Consider the following 26,574-nt stretch of genomic DNA (forward strand, 5'->3'; position numbering starts at 1 on the left):
CCCCATCTGCATCATAGCCAAGCTGAATGAGTGCAACTCAAATATTTGTAGTCTGTGCTAAGGCGCAATAAAAACAGAACGCAAATTGAATATGAATGATGGAGGAGCAGTTAAGCTTGACTGGGGGAACAAAAAGTCGGGGTTGGGGGTTAAGGGTCACCCCTTCGCTAATGAAAGGACAGGCGGCGACAGTTTAGGGTGGTCGCCAAAGGGGTGGTTAGTATGGGTCCTCTTGCCCAAACGACTTGTAAACAAAATTAATGCCACAAACAAACATTAGCGCACTTTCGGCGTGTTCTGTTCGCGTTGTGTGTGGCTCATTAGGCAACCACCCACTCGCTCCGCCCACAAGTAGTGCCCTTTAGGGGATGGGGAAAGTGGTGGGAAAAAGCGCTGATAAAGTGGGGTAAAAAGGCGGAGATTTGGATCCAAAAGAGGGGCTAGCTCTCGCTGACCATTAAACCGAATTACTTAATGACCACACGCGTGTGCTTTTGATGCCTACTTTTAGGCTCGGGACACACCCACATGGGCACAGAGAAAAAAGTTAGACCAGGATCTAAAATCGTTAACATATTTTACTTTTCAACTAAATACTAGAGGAGTTGTTCAAAAATATTTCTAACATTTTAGCAACTGGGATTTATAATAAAAATAGAAAAAAGAAACTGTTTTAAAACTGTTTAGGGCATTATGACACGCTTACAAAATGATAAAGGCTTTATGACACATGTTTTTTGACTTACTGACAGGGTTTTTTCTATTTATTTAGTAAATCATGGTTGTGTTGTAATAACCTAATAAAAAGTCTTGTTACTTTTTAAAAAATCAAAGTGTCATAAAGTCTTCATAATTTTCATTATTAAAACAAATTCCACTTAAGAGAAGAGCATGTTTTTTCTGCATTTTTAACAGTGCACTTAATTTGACTTGCTTTAATTTGAGTTTCAGCATTCTTTTTGTGCTGCTGTGTGCGTGATTGCTGTTTGTATATTGCTTTTTAATTTTCCTCGTTACTCGCAATTTCCAACGTGAAACGTGAGCCACAAAAGAAAAGCCACGGCGAGGAGGAGGAAAATGAGGATGGAAAAGGGGGCGGAACACAAAAAGAGGCGGAGTCGACAACAACATTGTAGTTTCTATTTACGCCTCAACTTTGCCATATATTTCATAAGTTCTGTGAAACTTTATTCCTTCCGCCTTTTCTTTATTTTGTTCCCTTGCAACCTTGCAAGAATTTCATATTGGCCCCGTTTTCCGGTCCCTATTTTTTTTTTGTTCGACTTCTCCCATAAATTCCAGCCACTCAAGGACATCGGGGCGTGAAAGGAGTAATGAAAAATAGGTTAAGCCAGCTTATGTTACGTTACTCAATAATGAAAAGTTCAGAAATCGATGACAAACTTCTTCGGGGGGGACTTTGGGAACATATAGGAGGGGAATTACTCGTAGTTTTGCGAAACTCTGGCCCAGCAGCCAGTTTACCAAGAAAGTTATTAAAGTTTTTCCCCTTTTCAGCACCTAAAAACGTACAAAAACTAACATTTTAAAACAACAAAATCCCTTCTTATGGTTAATTCCCCCCCCTCGCTCTCTCAGCCAAATTTACTATGCATAAGTAGGAGATTTCATGGCCATTTTATTCCCCCAACCCAAGAGAACTGATTGTGTAAAATCCAAACCACTAAAGAACCCACCAACCACCGAAATGCGCTCCATTTCCTTGGCAGTGTTATTTTATTAATGAAATTACGCAATTTCCTTTTTACGTTTGCCTCGGTTCGGTTCACTTTGGTTTTTCTTTATTTAATGATGACGCACAGCAGTGGAAATCGCGAGAGAATGTTCGGTAAATGTGACCTTAATTTGTGCAGCGGTAAATACAATGTTGATATATGGATTGGTATAAAAAAGAGTGGAATCTTCATTTACATGAAGAGAACATTTAAAGTAAAATATGGCCAAATGCCGCAGGACAAAAGTTCGATAAGGGGGGTGGTGTGAGGATTCAAAGGACGCTGCAAATTACAACAAAGGGAAGAAGCCTCTTTTTCCCCCCCAACGAATCAGACATAAAAATATCTGAGGCAAATGAAGCCATAAATGCGCAATCACGGAATTACATGGAATATAAAAGGGAGTCAGTCCATGGCAGTCCCCCAGCCAAAGTGTTTATTTATGCAGTTTTTATTTCAGCAACTTCTCGCCGGTCAAGCATTGCGCATACGCAACGTGGTCTGGCCAAGGGAAAATTGCAGAGGAACTTTCCCCCGTCAAGTTTAATTGCCTTGCAAATTGCCAAGGGAGTGGAGTAGTAAAACCATGCAAATCCCTTTGAATTTCATAACAAATTGCTGCAAATTGAAGCGAGTTCTTTCGCTACTTTCTCCTCTTTTGTCTTTTGCCTGTGGAAAAGTTTGACTTCTTGCCGGAAAACCGCCGCCCATTAAAACTATTTGCCGTAACAAACAAAAAAAAAAGGGAAAGGGAAAGGGAAAGAAAAAATCCAACGAGCGAGAAGAAAATTCTTGTGTGTGTGGCAAACATTTTTGGGTGGCTTGTGGGTGGTTTTCAGCAGCTAACTTTGATTGTCTGGCCAGCTTTGTTGCATTCTTTGGGGGAGCACACAACTATTTGCTCAACTATTAGAAAGTCAATTAGGTTTTTTCACGCCCCATTCGGGGATTTTGGAGATTGTAAGCAGAAAGTGACCCTTTAAAGAGGGGGTTTTTAAGCCTGGTTGATTGAATAAAGCCGGTGCTTTGGAACACGAATGCACGTAATTTCAATTAAAATCTGGCATTCGGAGAAGCCAGACACCTGCAATGACAACAACAATTCGAGCATTTTCCCGGGCTTTTCCAGTCCGATTGTCCCGTTTGACAATTGCTTTCTGATGGCCGCGGAAAATTGCGCTGACAGCATTTCAACCGAAAAATAGAGTTTTCCAAAAGGGGAAAGGGGGGTCTGAATGAATTGGCCTGTTCCAGAAATTGTCTGTTCAGACAGAGAAAGGCTTGAATATAATGACAGAGTTTAATTATTGAATTTTCAATTAATTGGTGATTTTTTGTTTTCATTTGGCATTCTGACTTAAAGTCAATTTCACTAGAGTTCAAGAGGCCAAAGCTTCAGAAATATATATTGTCTTTAAAAATAATGGAATGGTATTATTCCTGAATTTAATTGTGAATTTTTTAATCCTCTCTTTAATGGAACTTTGATGGAACTTGGCCTGCTTTAATTGCCTTTCCCCTGTCATATTATACTACACTTATTTGCTTTTGATACTGCAGAAAACCACTTCGATTGGCCTCATTCTCGATTCATTTGCTCACTTCCCGAATACGTGACTTCTTTGGAATCAACAATTCAACGACTGGCAATACATCCTCCTTTTGGCTCCACAAACTTGCTATTAATTGACAGGGATACCCCCCCTCCCCCCACTGCCACTCCTTTTCATCGGTGGTAGAAGGGACGATGACTACGACTACTGCCATATTTTTATGATTGCTACGTGCTCAGCGTCTTAAATTCAATTTCATGCTCGACTTGCCACTCAAATTAACTGAAAATCATTAATTGCTAAGCAAACCAACACAATGGTTATTTGGATGGAGAGAGTGGACGGAAAGAGCCCCCCTCTTCAGGATACAGCACACACAGGACTTGTCTGCTCGTTTTTGTTTGCTTTGGCCTTCGGTGTTGCTGCCTGCTACCTCTGCTGCTAATTGCCGGCAAATTAGTTTCTATTTGCAAATTAAATAACCCACACCACGTGTACAGTACAAACTGTCAAACTCTTTGATTGACCGCCCGTCTGCAGCATTTTCAAATTGAATTTCCATTTCAGTGGCCACTTACCCTGTGTGGCCGGTGGAAATCTGCTTAAAGCTCCGCATTAAGGTTGTGGGTTCGTGTGTCCTCCCTCTCCTCCGGTGAAAAAGTAAACAGAAAGCATGCGGAAAAAGCGCAATTAACACGTGACCACGCCCCCTCACTGGCAGCGCCTTAAAGTCGCCGCCCCATTACAGCGATTCTGGGCTCCTTCGTTGTGGGACAAAAATCGATAGCCTGATTTTCAACGGCAAAAAGCAAACAAAAGACAAACACACTCGCACACATCATGATCAGGACGAAGGAGGGAGCAGCATTTCCTGTCTTGACCCCTCAACCCACCCCACTCTTCAGGGCCTCTCGTTTTTCCGTGTGTTTCAGCTAGACGACGGCCACAAAAGTAGGCAACGTTTTGCTAGCACTCGCATCTGCACCACAGAGCAACAAAAATTTTAAGATTTCGTAGAAATTAAGTATTACTTGGTGGTTCTTTAAGTAAGATTCTTAAAAGTTCACAAAATCATCTGGGATTATGGCTGTAAGATACCGTTGGTATTTTTCAATCCTAAGATTTTATAGCCAGATGGCATTTTATAAAAAAATATTTTCAATCACTAGAAATATTAAGGAATATTACTGTATTCCCTTAAACTCTTTAAAAATATTTTAAAATGTATGAAGAACTTCGTTTTTAATGTGGTAAACTAGATTAATAAACAAAATTTATGCAGTCACGTTAAAATAGATTTTTAAATAATGTAATTGCTTGTTTTGGTTACAATTATTTGGTTATAAATGTTGTAATATCTGAAGTTTAAAATTTATTCAAAACATATAACAGCATAAAAAATACCCAACCTATATTGTTCAAGAAAATAACCAATTTTTTCGGTGCACTTCGTGCGCACCATACATTTTTAATGTGTGCCCTAGCGTTCTTTAGGATTCCAGCCCTGTCTAGGACATAATGAGTGAGCTGGCAGTTGCATGCCCCCTCTGGCCCCCTCTTCTGCCACGCCACTGCCTTTTGAATGCCATTTTGTGGGCGTGTTGTCGTCTATAGGCGGGGAATTTCGCATTTAGAAAAGCGTACGAAGACCATGAGAAAAATTCATGAGAAGAGCCTCAAGGAGAGTGAGGGTGTAGCAGGGAGGTCACAGCTAAATGAAATTAAGCTGCCATATGTGGTGGGACAATGGCTGTGTCCCTGCCCGTCTCTTTCGCTCTCTCTGTGCCTGTCCTTTTCTCAGAAAAAGAAAATTAAACCCAACTACTGTGGGTGAGTGAAGCATAAAATGCTATTAGATAAAAGTTTGCGTTGGTCTACAAAGACTTTAAGGCACTTTGTATAAAAGGTAAAATTTACATGGACAAACCTTTGAGGGGAAAAACAAAATTTACATATTGAAAAAGCAAAAATTAAAGAGCTGACCTAGTAAATTTTGAAATATATACATATATAATGTGGTCGAAAACCATCATATACTTATCATTTAATTCAATTATTTCCCCAACGTTCATTAACTTTAGTGCACCGTTGATAGCAAATCGATTTCTCCCCTAACTATCTATCTATCTCTGTTTTTTCCACCCCCTCATTTGGCAGAGAGTGCAGGTGTTTGATCATACAGTGACAGACACCTAATGAATTATTGGTTATTTTTGCCCCCATTTTATTTCCTAATCGCAGACAACCCTCAACACCAACTTCCCTCAATTTCGTTGCCCTTTCATTTCGGGGCCACCAATAAAAGCCAAAAAAGGAACGCATTTCAATATTCATTGATTTTCTGTCCCGTTATCGGGCAACCATTACAGAGGTTTACTAACTAAACAGTTGGAACTGTCGCGACACCAAACTATTAATGCCGGAAAAGTATCAAACATAAATCAACATTGATCTGCTGCTTATAAAGCCCACAGAAAAGTGTCAATCAAAGGGGAAATTTACTGACATATTCCATTTCGCACCCTTTCCAAGTGTTGGAATGTATTTAAAAACAATTTAAGAATTTATTTTCCTACTTTTTCGTTTATTTTTTGGGGCAGAAAGTTTAGCTCGCTCATTTTTTTTATCACACCCAAGGAAAAGCAGGTGAAAATGTCAAAGACAATTGCCAACGCCAGGTGGCGTTGTTAGGGGTGAGGGAGCAACAACAACAACTGCCACTAAAACAACAACAAGAGCAATAACAGTAGCAACATCAACAACATTTGCATAAATTTCGAGCAACGTTTGGTGGGAAAAGTTTTCGCTGAAAGTGATTTACATGGGCATGAGGCACTGGGGGCGGGGGTTTTATTTTCCACCGCCCGCCAACATTTTCTTGCCTCCAAGCTCAGGCTTTTCCATCGTTTGTTCCTTAAGTTCAGTTTAACTTTGCTATAAACTTTTGTCACGCCCCCTCTTCCCCATTGCCACGCCCCCATCCACAGGCGTTTCACTTGGCGCCTCAGTTAGCAGGTAGGTTTCTGTTTTTTTTCTTATTTTTTTTGATATTTTTATTAACCACATTAGTTGATTTTTGTCACGCGAAAAGTTGCCTTCGCTAAAAAGTGATTTATGGAAATTTCCTTCACACTGTTGTTATTATGACCTCAACTTTTTCTCTCAGTGTGTTGCATATTTTAACAGTTTATTTATTTGGTGGCAAGTCCAACTCCCGTTTATACATACATAAAATATATATTTTCTTTCTTGTTTTCTCTTGTGGGGTCTAAACACAAGCATTTAGTTATTGTAATTTGCCTTGATTTGGTGGTTGCTGCTTTAATGGGTGGTTTTTTTTTGTGGGTGGTGCGTTTAAGTTAGGTGTGCGTGAGCTTGATTTAATGACCCCAGGCGTTTTTATTTATTTACTTCGCTGGAATTTTGTCAACAATTTGTTTGAATTGATTGCTTGGGTAATGAGGGAGAATGATAGATGGGGAAAATGGGGGACTTAAAGAATACAGAAACTTAGAGATCCCTTTAAAAATGTTATAAATATTAAAGTACTTAAAAAAACTATTTCAACTTTAAAACAAAACATTTTCTCTAATTCCATTTCTAAGAATCTAAACAAGATTTATTCCCCGAGTGAATTCGGTTTCCCTACTCAGACATCGATAAAGTTAAGGACTTTCCGCTTTATCCACTTCCAACTTTGGGACCCTCACCCAAACAAATGCGAATGTCCAGTGAATGTCATAAACTTTGATTTCCTTTTATTTATTTATTTATTTCCTTTTATTGCCACACCACTCTGTGGTGGCTAATCCAAAATGGCTGCCATAACAGAAATCGGAGAGCTTCAGAGTTTTTAGCTGAAATTTTTATGAGACCGCAACACGCAGGCGGGCAACTAAAAAGAAAAACTAAGGCAAAACTAAAATCGGACTGCGACTACTGTTTAATTTGTAAAAAAAATCTATACATATAGAAATGTGCACAATGTACATGGAGTTTGCACAATCCATTTGGACTGTGGCCGCTCCTCTCTTGTTGGGAACTTGAAAAATTGTTTCCAAATGTTGCATGTTGTCGGCCCAAAGTAGTTTCTTTTTTCGTTATATTTATTTTAACTTTCACATTCGCATTAAATGCCATGCATTGGCCTATGATGGCATTTCCATGTTGATTCGGTAAGCCTGCAGTATGAGCTGGGGGTGGCAACCCTGCCAGTGGGCCAGTGGCAACCCACCGGGCCTAACAGATTGTAAAGGGCATTTTATGGATCTGCGGAATTTTTTGGCTTTACCCATTTTATTTTTTTTTTTATGTATGTCCCCCCACAAGCGGGAAAAGCTTGTTAAATTTTTCATTTATCAGCCAAAACGAGAAATGTTTTTTATGTGTTGAATGCAACTCTGGGGTACTTACAACATTTTGCAGAATAGTTTCAAGGGGATTGGTATTGTGTAGACTTACCTAAAAAGAGAAAATAAAAAAAGAAAGAAGGATTAGGAAAAGATTTATGGACTTTATTTATGGGGGTTTATTGCATATTTATTAAATATTAAAAAAAATTAATACATCGATTATTTTTCGATAAATCAAAAATCAATATAAACCCTTTATTTTCAGTTATAAAGCACCGATAACCATCAAATGCACACAAATTGCCAACTAATTCCAGCGCAAATTATTCGATTACAAATAAAACTTGAGCTGGGTCAAATTGATTTATCAGTCAGGGCATCGCCCAAACGAAAACGCCCTTTCTAACCCCACCATAATCGTATGCAAATTATGATGCGCTTAATTTGGGATCATGGGACCACATCTCCCCGCACCTCGCCGTACTCCCCAGATAATTGGCAAAGTTTGAACTTTAATTAAAATTGAAAATTGTGTTGCTATTTCAGAATCAGAAAGCCCCGCCCTCCCGCTGTCTGGTCGGGAGTATTCATTCTATTTCTACCCATATTCTACTCCAGTCTGACCTGACCGGAGGCATAACAGCTGCGATAACTTGTGGAATGGCTTTTGCACAAGGGGGTGAAACCGGAATTGTTTTCGGATTTGTGCAAATGTTTTGTCACTGTGCTAAATGCAAACTTCAATTAGTTTGCCCGGTGGTTCGCTCACTCAGATTTAGTTGGGCTTACACTGATTCCCAGAACCGAAAGCCAGAACAGAAACGGCAGGGGCCAGCCAGCCAGCCAGCCAGCATATTTCAGGCTAAAATCGTTTGGCATATTGACAGGCGCATAATTAACACTATTATCAGCATATGCACAGAGATATGGCGTTGAGTGCTGCATTTGCAGCATTTCCACAATTTGTTGCAGGTCAAAAACATATTCTGCTGGCCATTAAACTTGGGCCAGGCCCAAAGTTTTGATTGCCATGTCTGTCATAATATATGCAGGGCTTACGGCTTACATATATCTATCTATGTACCTTCAACTGGTTAACTGCTGTTATGCTTACAAATTATTAAAATCCTTTACTTAGGTAGCCATTATAAAAACCAATTTCCTACTTTCAAATGAAAGTCTAATTGCAACACTTGAGCAAACAATTTTTTCATGTTTCGGTTCGCTGATATTTCGTGTGGCAAAAATTGAAAAGTAAACATGAAAAATTAAAAAAACACAAAAGAGAAGAAAAAGTAAATTAAACTTATTATTTCTGGACGTTGAGCTTTAATTTTTTCATGTTTCACGCTTCATAGCCAAGAAAATAGTGCGTAACAACCAACAAAGAAAGATAATTGTGAAAAATATGAAATAAATACAATATGAGCAAGGCGTGATAATTTTTCTTTGTGGCTTCGAAGTTCATGATATGAAGTTATATATTTGTTTTGTGGAGATAATAAGAAAACAAATTATATAGAGAATAATTAAAATTTTTTAAAATGCCAGAAAACAGAAAAATGTTGTTTAATAAGAGATTTACTACTAAATTCCTTGTGCCATATGTCAGTATCAAAAAGGTAAGATTTAAGAATGAATATATTGTAATTCCCATGCTTTAATGTTGGTAAAAAAAACCATAACCATATCTTGACACTAAATGTAAATGGTTTCGCTTATCGCTGACATATTTTTCCAACATTTAAAATGACATTTCAAACGAATAAAAAACAGCGGAGATCTTTTTATCGGGTTTATTAACACTTCCTGATGTGCCACGCCCTAAACCAATACTCCGCCCCCTCACTTTGCCTCTTTTAATTTACAACAGATTGTTATTGCGGCGGTTTTTGTAAATACAATCGAATTACATTTACATTAGCGAGCACTTTTTCCGCGTGTTTGGCAAAACTCATATTAAATATTTAATTAGTTGCAATGAAATTGATTGCATTAGTCGCGCGGTTCGATGCGGCAAAAATGTGCTTTATTGTTAATGAACTTTGTAAACTTTTTGAACAGTCTGCGGGTTATTTGGCCGTTTGGAAATATGCAAAATATTGTGGGAGTTTTGGACAAGTTGCCAAAGAACACAAAATGCCATTTCCAGAGTTTGATCAAAATGTGTGGGTGTGAGTGGGCTATAAATTAAATTTTATTAAGGCTATAATTTCAAATGGCAAATACAAATGGAAAGGGATTTTATAACTGTTGAAAATAATGCCAAAATATTAAATGATACATGATTTAGTAGAACATATTTATCTTCAATAAGGTCCAAGGCATTTTCGAATGACTTCATCACACTTTCTCTACAATTTTTTCTTGGCAATCGATAAGATTCTGCTATAAATATTTATCTATGCTTCTTATGAAGATTTACCGACCTAAAAGATAGAGAAAACTGTGCTCACAGATTTGTTTACAAACCAGTTCATTCCAATTAACTCGTTAAACTCAACTAAAAAGTGAGAAAAATTCAAGAAGGAAAAAAACCTTGGCTGCCATGAATTTGGCCTGAAAAGAAAAACCTGTGACCAGTACAAAATTCCGGAAACGGATGGCACAAGAAGAGCACATAATGCCACTTAATTAGGGAACACACAACGCACAACACATGCTTAATGCACATTAAGCCCAGAATTTAAGTGAAAAAGGGTAAAACAAAGGGAGAGTCAAGTGAAATTTCGCGCAGAAAAATTCGCCGCAAATCAAGAGCAACGAAAAAGTCAAGAAAAATTAAAAACTGGCACACAGACTGGGAAAAAGCGAGTGGGATAAAGTGGGTCAACTACTGCGTTACCCATTATCCACACACACAGATACACACCAACACACACACACACACTCGGCTTTAATGTCATTTGCATTTTTTTCCATTGCCTACCCAAATGGGCGAGTGTATGCTGAATTTATTCCCTTCTTTTACTTGATTTAATTGTGCATAAATATTTTCCCATTGCTTTTGCATGCAAATTAGTAGAGGCAATAAGAAAAAACGTAGAACAAACTTTGATGCAATGAAAGCGACTCATGTGAGTGACTCAAATGCAATTTAACTTGTGTTTATGGTTGGGATTTTCCATTATTTGCATTACTAGGAATCAGTAGAGATCACGAGAGGACTTAAAATGCAAATTCAAGAACTAGATGGAGGAATATAACTACAACTCCTATTTATGATTACTAAAATTTTATCTAGAATGGAAATTAAAAAAAAGCCTGCCGGAAAAATGTTGTAGAAGGGTTTTCTTCTGGAATTTCAGAAATATTTAATATTTTAAGTATAAGCCTCTTAGCCAAAAAAGTATGCTACAATTAATGGCCGTAGCAAAACGAAAATAAAACCGTCTAGCTTTCTATTTAAAAACCCTCCCAATCTGGTGCAATGCAATAGAGTAGCAAACTAAATGCAGTGACAAATTACACAAATTGCAAGTGCAACTGCAACTGCAACTGCACTGGGAATTGCACTCTAAATTCGAAACTGCCAAATGCTGCAATTGCAACAAATTGCAAATGCATTTTAATTGCAATTCGCATCGTTTGCCACTGCAACAATTTACATTCCGGAATAGTTTATTTTCTTGTTTTTTTTTTTATTATTTGCTTGCCAAATCGAAAAACGAAAACAAAACTAAATGGTAATGTAAAGTTTAATGTTGCAAGTGAATTGGGTTCGGTATTTCCCTATATATATAAAACACCCCCTGGAAGAGCCATCCCTTTTTGGTGGGACAAGACTAACGAGCAGTATTGTTGTTGATGACGACAATGATTAGATGCGATAATGCAAATGAGTCAACAACATGGAGTCCTTGGCTTCGCTCCTCCTGTTGATGTTGATGATGATGATGATGACCATCATGCTGCTGCGGCTGCCATCGCCGAAAAAATTTGCATTCCAATGATACATGTCCCGCCAATACAATGGAGTTCAGAATAATAGAACAAAGGATGCATCTCAAGCGAAAATTCATGGAATGCTAAGTTTCAAACTAATTTATTTGGTTTAGGTGTTTGAAAATGGTGTATTATGGTATTTTTTCGTTTAATAGCTAGCAACTTCTGTAGGATGGAGAATGGAGTTCAGAATAATAGAACAATATATGCATCTTAAGCGAAAATTCATGGAATCCTTAGTTTCAAGCTAATTTATTTGGTTTAGGTCTTTGAAAATGGTGTATTATGGTATTTTTTCGTTTAAAAGCTAGCAAATTCTGTGGAAAATCTTTGATTTTATAGCGTGGGTAACTTAAAAAAAATATAGAGTGTATAGCAAGAAAGCCTAACTTATGCGACTCTACCGAAAGGACATCTTCGCCTTGGTTTGTCAATGCTATAGTATTCTGACCGCAACTGTATACAATGAGATTTATATACATGGGATGCAGGGATTCTACGTGTGGGCGTGTCGGATGGGGGCGTTCACAACAATGACAGCGATGACGTTGTTGTTTGGCCCAAAAGCAGGCAAAAGGGAAAAGGGAACATCGCTGATGACGTGTGGTTGTCATTAGAGGATGCCACAATTGCTGTTGTTGTTGACGTTGTTGTTGTGACGGCATCCCGTGCACCAGGCACCGCCCCCTAACATCCACTATACCAACCCCCCTCAACATCCAACCTCCGACCATGTTTTGCATGGCTATCATTGTCGCTGCTGCTGCTGCTGCTCCGTTGACAAAATGCCCACCACACTGACCAAAAATGCATACAACATGGCACATAGGGCCAAAGACCCGATCCGGTGGCTTGGGTTGTGGTTCCGTTTGCCCCATTTACCCCACTTTTTAAACCCTTTGTTTAGGCGTTCATTTTCACCGGCAGACAAAGCCTTAATTTAACCCTCTATGTGACGAAAAAGTACATTAGAAAGCGCAAAAAATAATAATAAAACGAATACCATTAGGCAGAATTTAACATTTTTATCAATGATATTTTTTAAATCTAAAATTACTAAAACTAAACCAATCAAAAATCATTGTTCTTTATGGTATTGGGTTAATTTCCCCCCTTTTTTCTGGTGCCAAATTATGTGCAGGCTGTTGCATAAAATGGTAATTTTTTAGACTCTATATGGGTTAGGCTTGCCAGCCATTCATTTGCATAATAACTCAGCGAGGGGCGAAGGGGGGTTGCAAATGCCCCTTTATTATTGCTGCCAACAATGAGAAATGGGAATTTGTGTTTAAATTGGAAAGTCGGTGCCTTAAATTGTTGTCACAAAGCCCGAAAAAAATAAATAAATCGTCGGGCATATGCTGGGAGCCACCCACGTAATGACATTTTGATGACATTTTTTATTTACATTCAGTTTGTATTTTGGTTGCAAGCCAAATGTGCAAATGCAACCGAGTGGAGTTTATCCAAGTGAAAGAAGATGGGGATGATTCCCTGCCAGTAATTCAGTGACCAATTAGCAGGCCAATTAGTGTAACCAGGCTAATAGAATTTTTGTGTTAATTTCATTGCATCTTGTTGCGTATTCTTCACCCTTGCCTGCACTCACTCGCCTAATGACTGATTTCGAAAGCTATTAAATGGCCACACAGGAGGATGGGGAAAAGTCCTGCCGGGATGCTTCACTTTTTGAACACCTCATGCTCCATCCCCCGTTGGTTGGTCAATACAGAAAGCGAAAAGTGAGTTATCAAGCAAGCACTTTTCTAATTACGAATTCGGTCAACGTTTCGGGGGATTGTGGTTCATCTAGCACTGAAAAAAAATCGTCCGTCCTTAGAATATAGCCTTTTTATAAATATTTTCGTTCTAATTTGCCTAAGCTGGGCACACTATTCAATTGAAAATCACTTCAACCAAAATTAATGGCTTCCCTGATTTATATTGATGAAGTAGCTATATAAGCTGCTTTAATAATATACTAAAATTATTTTTAAAAATACCAAACATATTATTAAAATACTAAAATTATATAAAAAGTGCTTGAACTTATTTAGATTTTTTCTCAGTGCCCTCTGACAACTACCATGCCGATTCTGGTCCCAAGTCCAAGTCTGACTCTGACGGCCTGTTGACTGCGAATGGACATTTGGGAACAGGCTAACGTTTGGGGGGCCGGGGATAACATTAGCCAGTGAAATTTCCCCAGGCCAATGTCCTGGCCGAATGTTGTTGTGTCTTTGCTGTTTGTGATGTTATGGATGCAACTTTAAATTGCTTTGCCAGCGCGGGAGGGAAAGAGACCGAGGCAGAGTTTTTCTAACAGTTTTCCCCCCGGTGACCAAACGACAATGCAGAGGATTGCCACATAGCAGAGCAGGTCTGTTCCGGGGTTCTGGGATCCGGGGTTCGGGGGCTATGGGTTTTGAGTACGGGGTTTTGGGGTTCGGTTCAGAAGGGTCTGATATTTTCATCGTCTGTCCGGGCCGCTCCGGTGGGAAATGCGCCACTGCACTGATTGCACTTTGGCTCAACATTTCACAGAGATACGAATACGAGACGACTATGTGCGAAGCGCCCGAAAATGTCTGAGTGCGTAATGCGTTTTCACGGAGGCCCCTGGCCGGTGGGATTGCGCCGGAGACAGCGGGCCAGATATGGGTGATAAAGTGCAGACATTTGACAAATTAACTGCTTTGCGTCATGCGCCGGAAATGCTGCAAATCTCGTGCCGTCAATCGCCGTGCTGCCCCGTAGTAGGGTATATGCGAGACCCATTCCCGACCAGTCGATTCCCTGGGACACACTGGTCGCCTCTGATCTGATTGATTTATTAAGCTAACCCCCTGGGCACACACAAAAACCGACGGAGACAAACAGGCTGACCACTGCATTTGAGGTGTGAGTTTTGGGTGCATTGCAATTGGAGGGGAAAGGGAACCAGCCACCCGTTAAATAAATAATAATAAACGAAAAAACTCTTACTTGATTGTGGTTAAAAGCGAACGAAAGCACGTCGTCACTTACCTGGAAAGAGAAAATGAGAAAAATAAATTAAATTTTATTCAATTTAAAAGTATTATTTTGGAAAAATAAGGGTAAGAAAGAAAGGAAACTTAAAATATACCTGTAAGTTAGACCTTTACAAAAATGCCTGCAATTATATATTTTCTGCCCCTTATAATAACATTCTGCACTAGCTACCTTTGATACTCCTGAACATTTTCTTTTTTATTGTTTAACAAAATAATATATGTTTTCTCGATCAAGAGGAACTCCTACATAAATCACTCCCATGTTTCTCCCAGCTGCAAACAGCTGCTAGAGAACTACTCTGGGCCCAATCCCTTTGTACTTTCGCCTCCTGGGATAACATACATAAACATTAGCCAAAGCATATAATAACCCAGCAACAAAGTCACCGCAACGATACAAAGGGGAGGAAAACAAGGCGTTCAAATTGTATTTAGTCGTAAACTACACACGCACACAAAAGCGTGGAAAACGGCTTTTCTGAGAAGGCAGCAGAACTACGGAGAACATAAAACTATTGGCAACTGTGAGCTGCGGAGCCCATATAAGAGCCATAATTTCGACACTAATGCCAAGCCACACAAAAAATAGCTCTCATCGGCGACCTTGTGGGTCTGCAAATGGTCAGAGTTTGACATGTGTCAAAGGAAAACCTGATGGAGAGACTCCCCCAAGGGGGGAAATGTGAAAATGGGAAGTTGGCAGGGACACACCTGCGACCTGAGAAAGAAAAATATACCGAGGAAAATAAGTAAACTTTATGATTTTTTTAAACTAAAAGTAGGTTTTACATTTAAAATGTCCCTACGTTTTCTAGGTTTTAAACCTTATTTTAGTTTAAAATGCGTTTTTTCTTTCGCATGTTAAACTAAAAATGCAATTAAAAATAATATTTTACCTACGTAGGTTTAAAAACTACTTTATTTTAAATTAACGTATTATTTGGATAATCCAATCAAAAGTTATCTTTAACTTTAAGATTTTTATAAGTGATCCTGAACAGACCAGTAAAGTATAAAATTTTTTTAGAATGCAATTACATTTTGCAAACAATTTTTATTTCCAGTGCAGCTGTATCTGGCAGGAAGCTTTGGCCCTGGTCGTGTCACGAACCTCGATAAAAATCAACAGTTTATGTGCGACGCATGATGTCCTTGAGAGTTAGAGACCGAAAGGTTGGGCGGAAACGATGGAAATGTCATTTTTACAAGGCGAACCTCATCGAAAGGACATGGCAAACACAGTACCACTGCTGTGGCCCCCCGTCCGTATCTCTCGGAGGAGTCTGGCAAATGTATTGCCTTCTATTTGCATTTTCTATTTATTTCTTTATCCCTTTTCGGGCTGGCGCTCCCTTAGCGTTCCTGCCGAGCACTTGAGCTCGAGCCCGCCATTAGTGGCACGTCCTTGGATATTTCGTGTTTGTCCTGTCCTCCTCCACTTTGGCACTCATATTTTATTAAGTAGCAAAGTTGACAGGGGATTTGCCAGGACAGGCGGTCGGTCGGTTTTGTATTGGTAGGAGGGTCTGTCATTTTGTAAAGTAAATATTGGTAATTTTTATTGAGGATTTTCCTTGATTTCCCTTTGAGCATATGGCTTATCCCAAAATTGGGCACAAACTTTCCCCCCGACGAACGAAATTAAGGGCATTTATTCTTGGCCACTCGAACTTGAACCCGAATCAAACTCGAATAACATTAGAGGTGGGGGGAAAAAAGCCTAGCAACACACTTGGAAATTAGAAAAAGAAATCATGGCAGAAAATTATTAGAAAAGTTTTCTTTTTTTATGCCCCGAATGCGACAGAGAAAGAGAGAGAAACAGAGCGAGTGAGGACGAAAACGCTTCGTTGCACAAATTTGTGGACCTGCGGCGCAAATTTGTACAAAATGCAACAGACCGTAAGAGACAACATAAGCGATAACACAACAACCAAGCCAAAACCGACCCAACCAGGCAGGAAGCTGCCTCGAGATGTGTTCACAGCGGTTGCTAACAGGATTTCGTCCCCTCCCAAGGACCTTTCCTCTCTCATTCGGCACACACCAACCACCCACAATATCCAGCTCCCTTCGCCGGTTACTATGGCACAAAAATGAGACTGAGAGACCGAGAGGCCAAGTGTCGATGCATGGCATACGCAAATTGCCAATCGTTAAGTGAATTTTGAGCTTGTTGTCCTCTCAAACATGCGGGGGATAAATGCACTGAGAGGAACAGGATTGAGAAGTTAGAAATGCTTAAAAAATTCTAGATATATTTTCTTAACTAAGAAAAACTTAATAAAGATAAATGAGGAAAATATATCAAGTATTTATTAAGTAGCTCTAGTATTTACAACCTTCCAGTCCTAAATTTTAAAATTCAGTCGAACTTTCATAACATAAAGTGGTTACTTGCCACCAACAAAGCCATTGTTATGGATTCTTAAAAATATAAATTAAATTATACCATATGTTACACTCTCTGTTCCCATTAAAACTAGTTGGACTTATTGAGAACTCAACTTAGGGAACTGTATAATGTAATGGAACTGTATAATGTAATGGTCCTCAAATTCTCAAACCCTTGATAAAAATCTCAAACTTAATAATCAGCAAATATTACGCACGCACAGAGTATCGCTATTTAATTTTAACATTTTCATTGAACGCATGCTCTTAGGGAAATCTTTTAGCAGATTTCCTTTGGCCACGCTCCCAGCCAGGTGAATTACATTTCATAAATGTCTCCCCGAGAAGCCTTTGGCATGCATCATTTCACTTTGACGCCAACCTGTCCAAACACTTAAGGCCGCCCTCAGCCCGCCAATTTTCCTGTTTAAAAGTCGAAGGATACGTCGGGATACGCACCATCATTTTCATTTTCATCGCGTACAAAAAAAAAAATGAAAAGGAAAATGGTTATAAAATATTTAAAAATCATACCCAAGCGAGGCAAACGAGCCTTGAAAACACACCTCAAGACAGTCTTGGCTTGCAAAAGGAAATTGTTAAAGGAGTGGAAAGATTTCAGGCTCAAATATGCACAACGATGGAAGAAAAAAAAATGGGTAGGGGTTTAGTAAGTGGAAAATGGTGAAAAGCCCACACGATTCACATATGTTGGCCCACAGAATTCAATGTGGATGTGCTTGTATTGTGGCATATGTATTTATATACCAGCTCCTGCTGTACATATCCTTGCCGATGTGTGTGTGTGTGTGTGTGTGTGTATAAATAAAATACCATATTCCCTGACATGAATATTTAACAATGCAACAACGACAGCCAGCCTGCTGCATTGGTAAAATATCACAAAATATTCATTTCAATTTCATTTTCTTTTTTCGAACTTCGTTTGCATTTTCATTTTTTATTTTATTTCCATTCTCCATTTGTTTAGTTTTATTTGCTTTTTTTTTTTTGCTTTCAGGGTGCTTTCTTTTACTTATTTTTACTACAACTGAGAATTTGGCTGTGTGCTGACAACAATTTCTTTGGTTACAGCAATCCGTTGGCAATTATTTTGTTATTCTGTTATTTGTTTGTTAGCATCAAGGACAAGACATTTGTAGACATTTAACTATCGTATTTGCCTACCTTTTGGAGCAGTATCAATTTGAAATGGTTTGTTTATTGTGATTTTCTGTGTTATTGGTTTCAAGAGAGGGAAAATCTATTGGAATATTAATAAAAAAAAAAAAAAAAAGTAGTTCAAAGGAAATATGTTCATCTCTCAACATTTCCTTTCAATATGGATTTTATGTCACAAATTCCACGAATTATTCATTTAAAAGTGTCAGCTTTCAGCGTTTTCTGACGCATTACAGCAGGGCAATCAAGAAATTCCATGTCGCAGTAATTTCGCATGACAGATTAATAAGCCTCTCGTTTCCCCCTCCATTCGACAACAAAGAATTGACATTAAATTGTAATAAATAGGCAAGCAAGAATCCTCTGGCCCACTTCATGTGGCAAGGCAAATCTCCAAAAAAGGAAACAAATTGCCATGGCAAACAGCAGTGGCAAAAGCATCATGAAATGTGGAAGAGGGCACAAAAAAAAAAAGAATGAGCAACGTCTGCAGTTGAAATGAATTTAATTTTCTACTTTTTATTTTGTATTTTTATTTATTTTATTTTTTTTTCGCGTCTGGCGGACACAAACAGAATAACAAGCCGCAAGCCTGAGGCTGACATTTCTCCTTGAGGAAGAAGGTGGTCTCACCTTGCCTTTTTTCCTCGCTTTCCACCGCTCACCCCAAGTCGGAAAATAGTGGAAACTTTTGATAATTACATTTGGCGGCTGTTGCTTTGGCAGCTAAGCCAAGTAAGAAAGAAAAGCACAAGGATTGGGGAGAGGTTTCCTTGGAGGTAGTAGAGCAAAACCAACCACCCAGGGGATAAGAAGTTTAACCAATATGGTTTAACAATTTTGAAAAGTTCTTGAGATGATGAATTGAAGAGTAAAAAAAAAAATTAAAGTATAGTTTGGTATTGTTAATAAGGGGATTTACAAATTATTACAAAAATTAACATAATAAATTTTATGAAACCAATTTGGTCAAAAAAAAAAAATAGATGACAACAATTCGGACCACGGTAACATATCTTTATATGCCTATGAGTTAAAATTTAATTAGAGGATAGACGATCTAACAAATATGTTTACAACCCTTAATAGTCGTCGTTTTTCTGCGTGTAATCATAATCAGTATCCTTTATTTGAGTAAAGTATCTCCTTTTTTTAGGCTTAAAACTCTGGCCAACTTTGGTGCTCAAAAGAATATTCCCCGAAAGGCTAATCCACAAGTCATATAGAAACATCTTATAGATTCCTTTCAGTCGCTCATCCTTACAACCATACCAGAAGCAGAAAAGCACAGAGAGCTGTCAATTTTTCGTAAAGAAATGGTGTACCCCACCCCTGCTGCTCCCTGCGAAAATGGTTGCTGGAAATTTATTTCATTTTATGCTCGCGCTTCCTTTTGTGCATAAAACATGGGAAATGGGAAAGCGAGGAGATAGACAGATGGCAGGGAGCCACCTTCGGGCAATTTCTTAAACTAATTTGGCATGAGGCGGCTGCTGTGGTGGCGGCATTTTCTTCATCTTCGTCGCCATCTTCAGAGCGCTTTTCCTTTGCCCCCCGAAACCCCCCGAAAAACTTGACGGTGGTTTTTGTGCCTTTTACGTGCAACCAAAAGTATGCAAAGTGAAAGCGTTTACTGGAGGTTGGCTGGTTTGGCGGAACTTTTGATGTTTTTTTTTTATAGGGCTCCGGGCTCAGGACTCAGGACTCAGTGCTTCTGGGGCCGCAAAGTATGCAGCAATTATTTTATGGTCGAGCATCAATCGGTTTGGGGCATTTTAGTAATATCCGGCTTAAAAATTTCAATATAGTTTCAGCCCAATCGATGGATGGAGGCTTATAAAAGATGGGTGAGCAACTTAAGGGGACAAGAGCGTAGTTAATTGCTTTTTGTCATGAGAAAAACAGGGTGGTATACGTATATGTACATATATACAAATACCTCGCATTTGTGTGCAAGGGCTGAGGAATTCAAATAGTTCTCTGAACCTGACAGCTGAATGGAAACGTAGATGCTTTTCGGGGTGGCCCACTCAAGATAAGGACAAGGGAGTCCTAGACTAAATCGCAGGACAATTAAACTTTTACTTTTTATCACATGCCACAAACGGAGACAGGACAACAGGATTCACCCGGATACAATGGCTTCCAGCAACAAAATACAGTTGGCAGAAAGAGATGGCAAAAAAGGAGTAGAGCCGCTTTTATTGTTGTTACTGGGACGGACGGACTACAACAGCCGCAACAGTTCACATGGCTCATTTTCTATGGTCAAAGGAAGCACAGGATATACTCCCCCCCCCCACGCACACAGAACAGGACAGCAGTTTTTTACACAATACAATATTATTCATATTGTATGGTGTGTATGTATATGAAATATGGCAAATGTCATTTAACATGACAGCTTGATGATAATAATACGAGCAAGAAACGGCAACACAATGGCTCACAGGACAATGCGAAGCGCAGCAGGATAAAGTCTAAGTCTAAGGACAGAATCTTCAGCCAGCCAGTTGTTGGAGACTCAAGGAAAGGTGAAAGCCGGGCTAAAGTCCACCCCATCCCTATCCCCCCACAAAAAAGAGACACACAAAGGCTAGGCCAAATGGGAGGGTGAATTTTCTCAAAAGAAAGTATCTTCTTGCCCAAAAGAGTTGCCCCTGACAGGCAATCAATTTAGGATTTATTCAAAGGGTTGTAGGGAAATGGATATTTAATAGATTGTAACATAGCTTGTGATATTTTTTTGTCCATTTTATAGTACCTTTAAATAACTCACTTTCATTCGTTTTTAAGCACTATCTAAGCACTCTTAATTAATGTAGAGTAATGAAGAAATATTGTATATCTAATAGTTCTTAATGTTTTAAGTCTTCTGAACTAAATGCAAACATAGCTGGCATATTTACTTATTTGGAATAATTATAAAATGTTGATATATATATTAAAATCGTTTTTAGCTGCGTTACGAAGCTCAAATAAAATTTGAGTATCACACCCCCATCCAACATATTCAAGGCAATCAAATACAATTTACTAGCCATTGGCTGAACTTGAGGTTCCCCCTTTTTTTTTAGTACTGGAGTAATTCCACTACCTCTACCCGAAACAGCAGGTAGTATCCCTAAACCAACCTTTATGGATCTTTTCAACCCCTTCGAACTGCTGCCAAAAACCACAAAAGCGCATTTTGTGTAAACCGATTCGACCGCAAAGCAATTGCAAATGCGTACGCACATGGGTGTCGAAAGGGGGATGCCGGCGTTACCGAAGAGGGGGTGGAGCAGTGGGTAGGTGGGCGGTGGGGGCTGAAACAGTTGGCAGCGCACACAGTTAGGCGCCTGACTGAGCATAAACGTCAGTGTCAGGTGTGGTGTGCTGCATTTGCCGCTGCTGTTGCTCTGTTCCTGTTTCACTTCCTGCTCCCATTTCTCTTTTGGGCTGCTGCGAGAGTCGCCATTTTGGCCAACAAAGCGGCAGCCGGAAATGCGGTTACATAATCTCCATATCCGGCTGGCCGGGGCAGAGCGGTGGGAGGGGGGGAGGGCATGTCAAAAACTGTAGCATACTTTTTGGCACATTATTAATTTTTAGTTTTTGCTGTCCAGGATTTTCGTACGTCCTGCGCTGCAGTTAAAATTTATAAATTCATTTTCGGTCTCTGCTTCTGCCGGCTGTCCGTTGCATATTTGATGCATATTTAAAATATCAGCAGCAAATTGAATTGGTTTTGCTGAATACTTTTCGCAGGAATACGAATAAATGGTAGGTGTATTTTTTTAAGCAAATTTTACATTTATTATACGCAGCTTTTACAAGTTAAACAATTTAAAGAAATCGTTTGGTTGCCAAAACAGCCTATTTAATATATATATACATTTCAATAAAGCCCTTTTATATTATTTATTTGACTTTAATAAAGAATTAAACTTTTAAAATTGTGTTTAGACCAACTAAATATTTCTCGTATCTCCCATCTGGCTTCCTTTTCGATAATCCGTTTGCCGAACCGCAATGAAAATTTCCGGAAGTTGAGCATAAAATGGGCTATGCATACGGAAATCATCAACTCAATGGCTGAACAAACAAACCAAAAGAGTGAAAGAGACGGGTGTAGGCAGAGCAATAGAGACGGCGAATGGATTTTTGTTTGGAGTAAGCGGAGGAGAGTAACAATGGCAAATGCGAATGACGCCAAACGAATGACCAAAAACAATGCAAAACTGCTGCCAACGTCCGGTAGAAAAGGACTATTGAGGTGGGAAAGAGACAGATAGAATGGCAGTGAAAGAGACGGGAATAGAGAGTCCACCACAAACGACGATGATGATGATGATGATGATGATGATGATAATGATGGTGATGCGGATTCTCGTGGCGACCTTCAGCGTTGGCCTGTGTTATGAATAGTCTGCAAGTGAGCTGGATTGCAAAAGGGAAACACAAAGAGAGAAAGAGACGGGGCTATGGGGCAGAGAAAGAGACGGGGAGATTGTCTGCTCAGTTGACCAGAAACCAGAAGTTCAGTAGCTCCATTTTACTCCAACTCCCGCTGCCTCTGTCAGGGTCGATTTCACATTTATTTATTGTTTCAACTGCCCCACCCACACGGAAAATTGTTTGCTGCGGCCATTTTCCCCACCGCGTTTTTCCCTCCGCACTCTTTGTGTGGCTGAAAACTCGCATGACTCATTTGATTTCAATGGCCCAACTTGTTCATTTGGCAGCAAAAGTATTTAACATTTCCCCTGGAACAATGGCCAGCAAATTGAATGGAATGGTGCGAATGTGTTTGGGAAATCTCAATTGAATTAAGCGTTTGGATGGGGCAGTAAAACGAACGTGATATATTGAGAGGATCTTTAAAACAAAAGTGGACACGTTTTCCAGAGGGGCTCGCTGAGTCTTAGAAGAATTTAAACATGAATATTATGTATATTTTATTATACAGAATAAAACAATTTTTCAAATGTTACAAAAAGAAAATAAATCAAAGAATCTGTTTATCTTGCATTATAAATATTACGGCCTGCCAATTTACTTTCAAAGCCTATCTGATAAATTTCTAACCATTAATCAAAAGCATTTTATTTTTATTTATATGTTTTTTTCCCCAAACTGTCTCACTTTATTAAATGCATCAAAAATGATGTAGGTATATTTAATTTTCCACTGCTCTGTCTGCTGTTGGTCAGAGGTTTAAAATCCGATCTAATCATAATAGTTGCCTGACCAAGGGTTCGAGTTATAAACCGCAGGATGAAATGGAGCCACAATGATACAGATACAGATACAGATACAGATACAGATACCGATGCCCTGCCACTGACGCTGATGATGAGCTTTGCAGTTGTAAGCGCTTTACCAGTGGCGGCAGTGGGGGCTAAATACCAGGGAGGTGGGCTGGGTTTAGTGGCTCCCTGATTCCGTAATGCGCTTCTGCCGGAAGGAAGCTCCTGGGCAGCCAAGTGATTCTAGTGCCGAGATTTGGTGCAGATTTTGTTATAGTTGCTAGGGATTAAGCCCTCCTGAAACAGTGCATTGTCTTTCAGGGCCAAGAGAGATAGAGGGGGGGAAAAAAGGTTCGAAACGAGCGCATAAATGTTTAATAACTCATCTAGAAAATTACACATTTTTCATCCGTGTTCCATTTGTTATGCACAAGAATCTTTCGACTGCAAGGAAAATACGAACCACAAAAACATATTTTACATAATTTCGTAAAGTTCAACTCTTGATAAACAATTTCATTGAAAGCAGCAGATGCTTAACAGCCACGCCAGAAAAACAACAACAATAAAGTCTAATAAAAGGAATTTCGCTTTCATGTTCAACCGCCATAAGGGTGAAGGGTGAAGGGTGAAAGGGGTATAGGGTATAGGGTATAAAGTATAGGGTGTACCAAGAATGAGATGCGAGGTATTGCACGTTTTTCTTTATTTTCCATGCTGCCTTTGGGGGGCGAAATGGAAACTTTGGCTTGCCACTTTATAAGCTTTTCCCCAACATGCACACACAACATACACAAACATACAGCACACAGCAACATGCAATGTAAACATGACACAACAAAGGTGCGTCGTTCGCTCTTTTATAACCCGCAGCAACTGAAACCGGGCAGCAAAAGTACACGGAAATACTCTACAATATTGGAGTTGCCTTGGGAAAATTAAAAAAAAAGAAAAGAATATTGGTAAAGTATCCTTAGCCAAAAATATTTACATTGTTTTACGAAAAACCATGTGTGGCAATAGGTTTATCATATTCAAAATATCCAAAACAAGGATATAAGTGAATTGTTTAAGGCGATGTTAGTTTTAAAACTATTTTTTACTAATTTAGTTATTCGAAATATTTATAGTTTAAAGAAACAATAAATATCATATTCAAAAAGCAGGGAAATAAAGAAGTTATTTAAAGCAATGTTAGTTTTATGAACATTTTTCAATGAAAATGACATTTTCCTTTTCCAGATAATACATATATATTAAAAATAAAATACTATTTACCCTCCAATTAAAGTGTACAACAATTTCGCATACGGGTGTATTATAAATCCAGCTACTAATGTTTAAAGGCGTTTAGCTGTTGTTATTTAGTTGTTGTTATGCTGCTTCCCCCTTTTTGTTGTTGTTGACAAGTGCAGGCAACACATTTTTGTTTAAATTTCAATCAAAAACAATTTGAAAAGCTCCCCGAGAGGCTTGAGCCGAGGAAAAGCGCTTGGGGGTGTGGAAAATTGGGTGTGAGCATCTGAAGTTGGACAGGTATGCAGTGTAGTAGCACACAGTGCTTCAAGTTATTCACATTTCTAAAGTTGGTGCTCGGGTGCTTTTGTTTTATTTCTTGGCAACTGGCGCCTCGACTGCTGCAACAAGTTAGACAAACACAAACAAAAAACACACACACGCACGGAGAGTTTTCCACAGGAACACACCCACACACAAATGGAAAAACATTGCCGCACTGGAAAATGCACAAAATTGCCGTTGGTAAATCAACAGAGCCGCAGACGCAGCCCCGAAAACCCCTATGATTTTCCCGCCCTTTGCATGCAATGCATTTCACTTTCCGGCTCATGGAATCGTTATGTTTCAACTGCAATTTGCCTGCGGGGAAAACCTGTAAAAGGGTGGAAAATCCACAAGACCGTAAAGGGCTTTTTCCACGGCGAGTGCAACATGCTAAAGTTTTCTACATAATTAGAAATATGAAGCAAAAGCACATCCCCGGCAGGAGCCTTTAATAATGATTTGTTTTAAGGTTCATTTGCCCTGCCAGCCACACATAGAAAGAGATGCCAATACATGGGATAGAAAGAGTACGATATATGCAGCACCCCTCCATTTTCTGAAGTGCAGTGTAAATGTCTTGACTTTTTGTGTTTGTTGAGCCCTTAAGCACTTTTTGTGAGAGGCACGTAGGCAAAAATTGTAACAAAAGATGAAAATATAGTGGGAGTTGAAGCAGCAAAACTGGGGAAAATAACTAGAAAATAGAGGAAAATGGAAAAGTGGGAAAAAGGAAGTCAAGTTCGTGCCGGGGCATTAATGAAAAGGCTGCTCACTCATCGACTTCCTTCCTCTCGAGCTCAGCTATTATGCAAAATAATATTTTTGACCCTAAATGTTTCATGTTGCTCGCACACAGAGAGGGATACTATGTATAAGATTTTTCGGTTTGCTGTATGTGTATATTTTTAATTAATTAAGACTTTGTGCTGGCCAAAATGGTTTTAAACTGTTGAATTTTCTAATATCAATGCTTATGAGAAATAATATAAATTATATTTTCAATTCAAGAATAGTACATTTTATTTTACAACTTTTCTTTTCTCTTTACTTGTAAAATATTTATTTATTTTATATCTACGAAATATCTTTTGCTCAAAATCCCTTACACAAAACACATAATTACAGAAGCACCAAGAAAATAAATTAGCAATTAAATTCAGGCAGTTAAAAGCCTGCCCGCAGGTTAAACGAAAACCATCCCACTTAGATTTTCCTCATTTTCCACTTTCCACAACTTTTGTCCCACCCCCTTTCCCCCTTGCAGGCATTCAAAAAGTTATACTAATTGCGTAATAATCTTATTACATTTAAAAATACATTTACAACAGCATTTATACCTGCCCCCAAGGCCAATGACAACAGACAGGAAGTAGGGGGGAAAGGGGCTGAAGGAAGTGGCAGAGGGGTTTCAGGGGGAGAAAGGCGAAGAAAGCGGAAAGACAGTCAGCAGTCAGTCAAGACGTATCTGCAGACGAGCCACCAAGAACAATGATCCACCGGAAGCATTGATAAATGAATGAGCCCACAACAGTCACAACCACTTTTCCTTATTTAAACCACCCCCCCCTCCCAACTTTTCTTCA

General features: G+C 39.0%; 1 protein-coding gene across 9 annotated transcripts in view; it reads right to left on the bottom strand.

Moving 5' to 3' along the window:
* Positions 1 to 26,574, bottom strand: part of LOC119559875 (maternal protein pumilio) — a 186,030-nt gene that overhangs the window by 19,014 nt on the left and 140,442 nt on the right. For 5 of the 9 annotated variants that reach the window (XM_037873018.1, XM_037873009.1, XM_037873035.1 and 2 more), the window contains one exon: positions 14,572 to 14,613. The exons of the other annotated variants lie outside the window; for them this stretch is intronic. In XM_037873018.1, coding sequence (XP_037728946.1) covers positions 14,572 to 14,613 — 42 coding nt within the window. The remainder of the gene's footprint in view (positions 1 to 14,571; positions 14,614 to 26,574) is intronic. 9 annotated transcript variants of the gene reach the window in all.

Source organism: Drosophila subpulchrella, chromosome 3R (assembly GCF_014743375.2).
Source record: "Drosophila subpulchrella strain 33 F10 #4 breed RU33 chromosome 3R, RU_Dsub_v1.1 Primary Assembly, whole genome shotgun sequence".
Taxonomy (NCBI): Eukaryota; Metazoa; Arthropoda; class Insecta; order Diptera; family Drosophilidae; genus Drosophila; species Drosophila subpulchrella.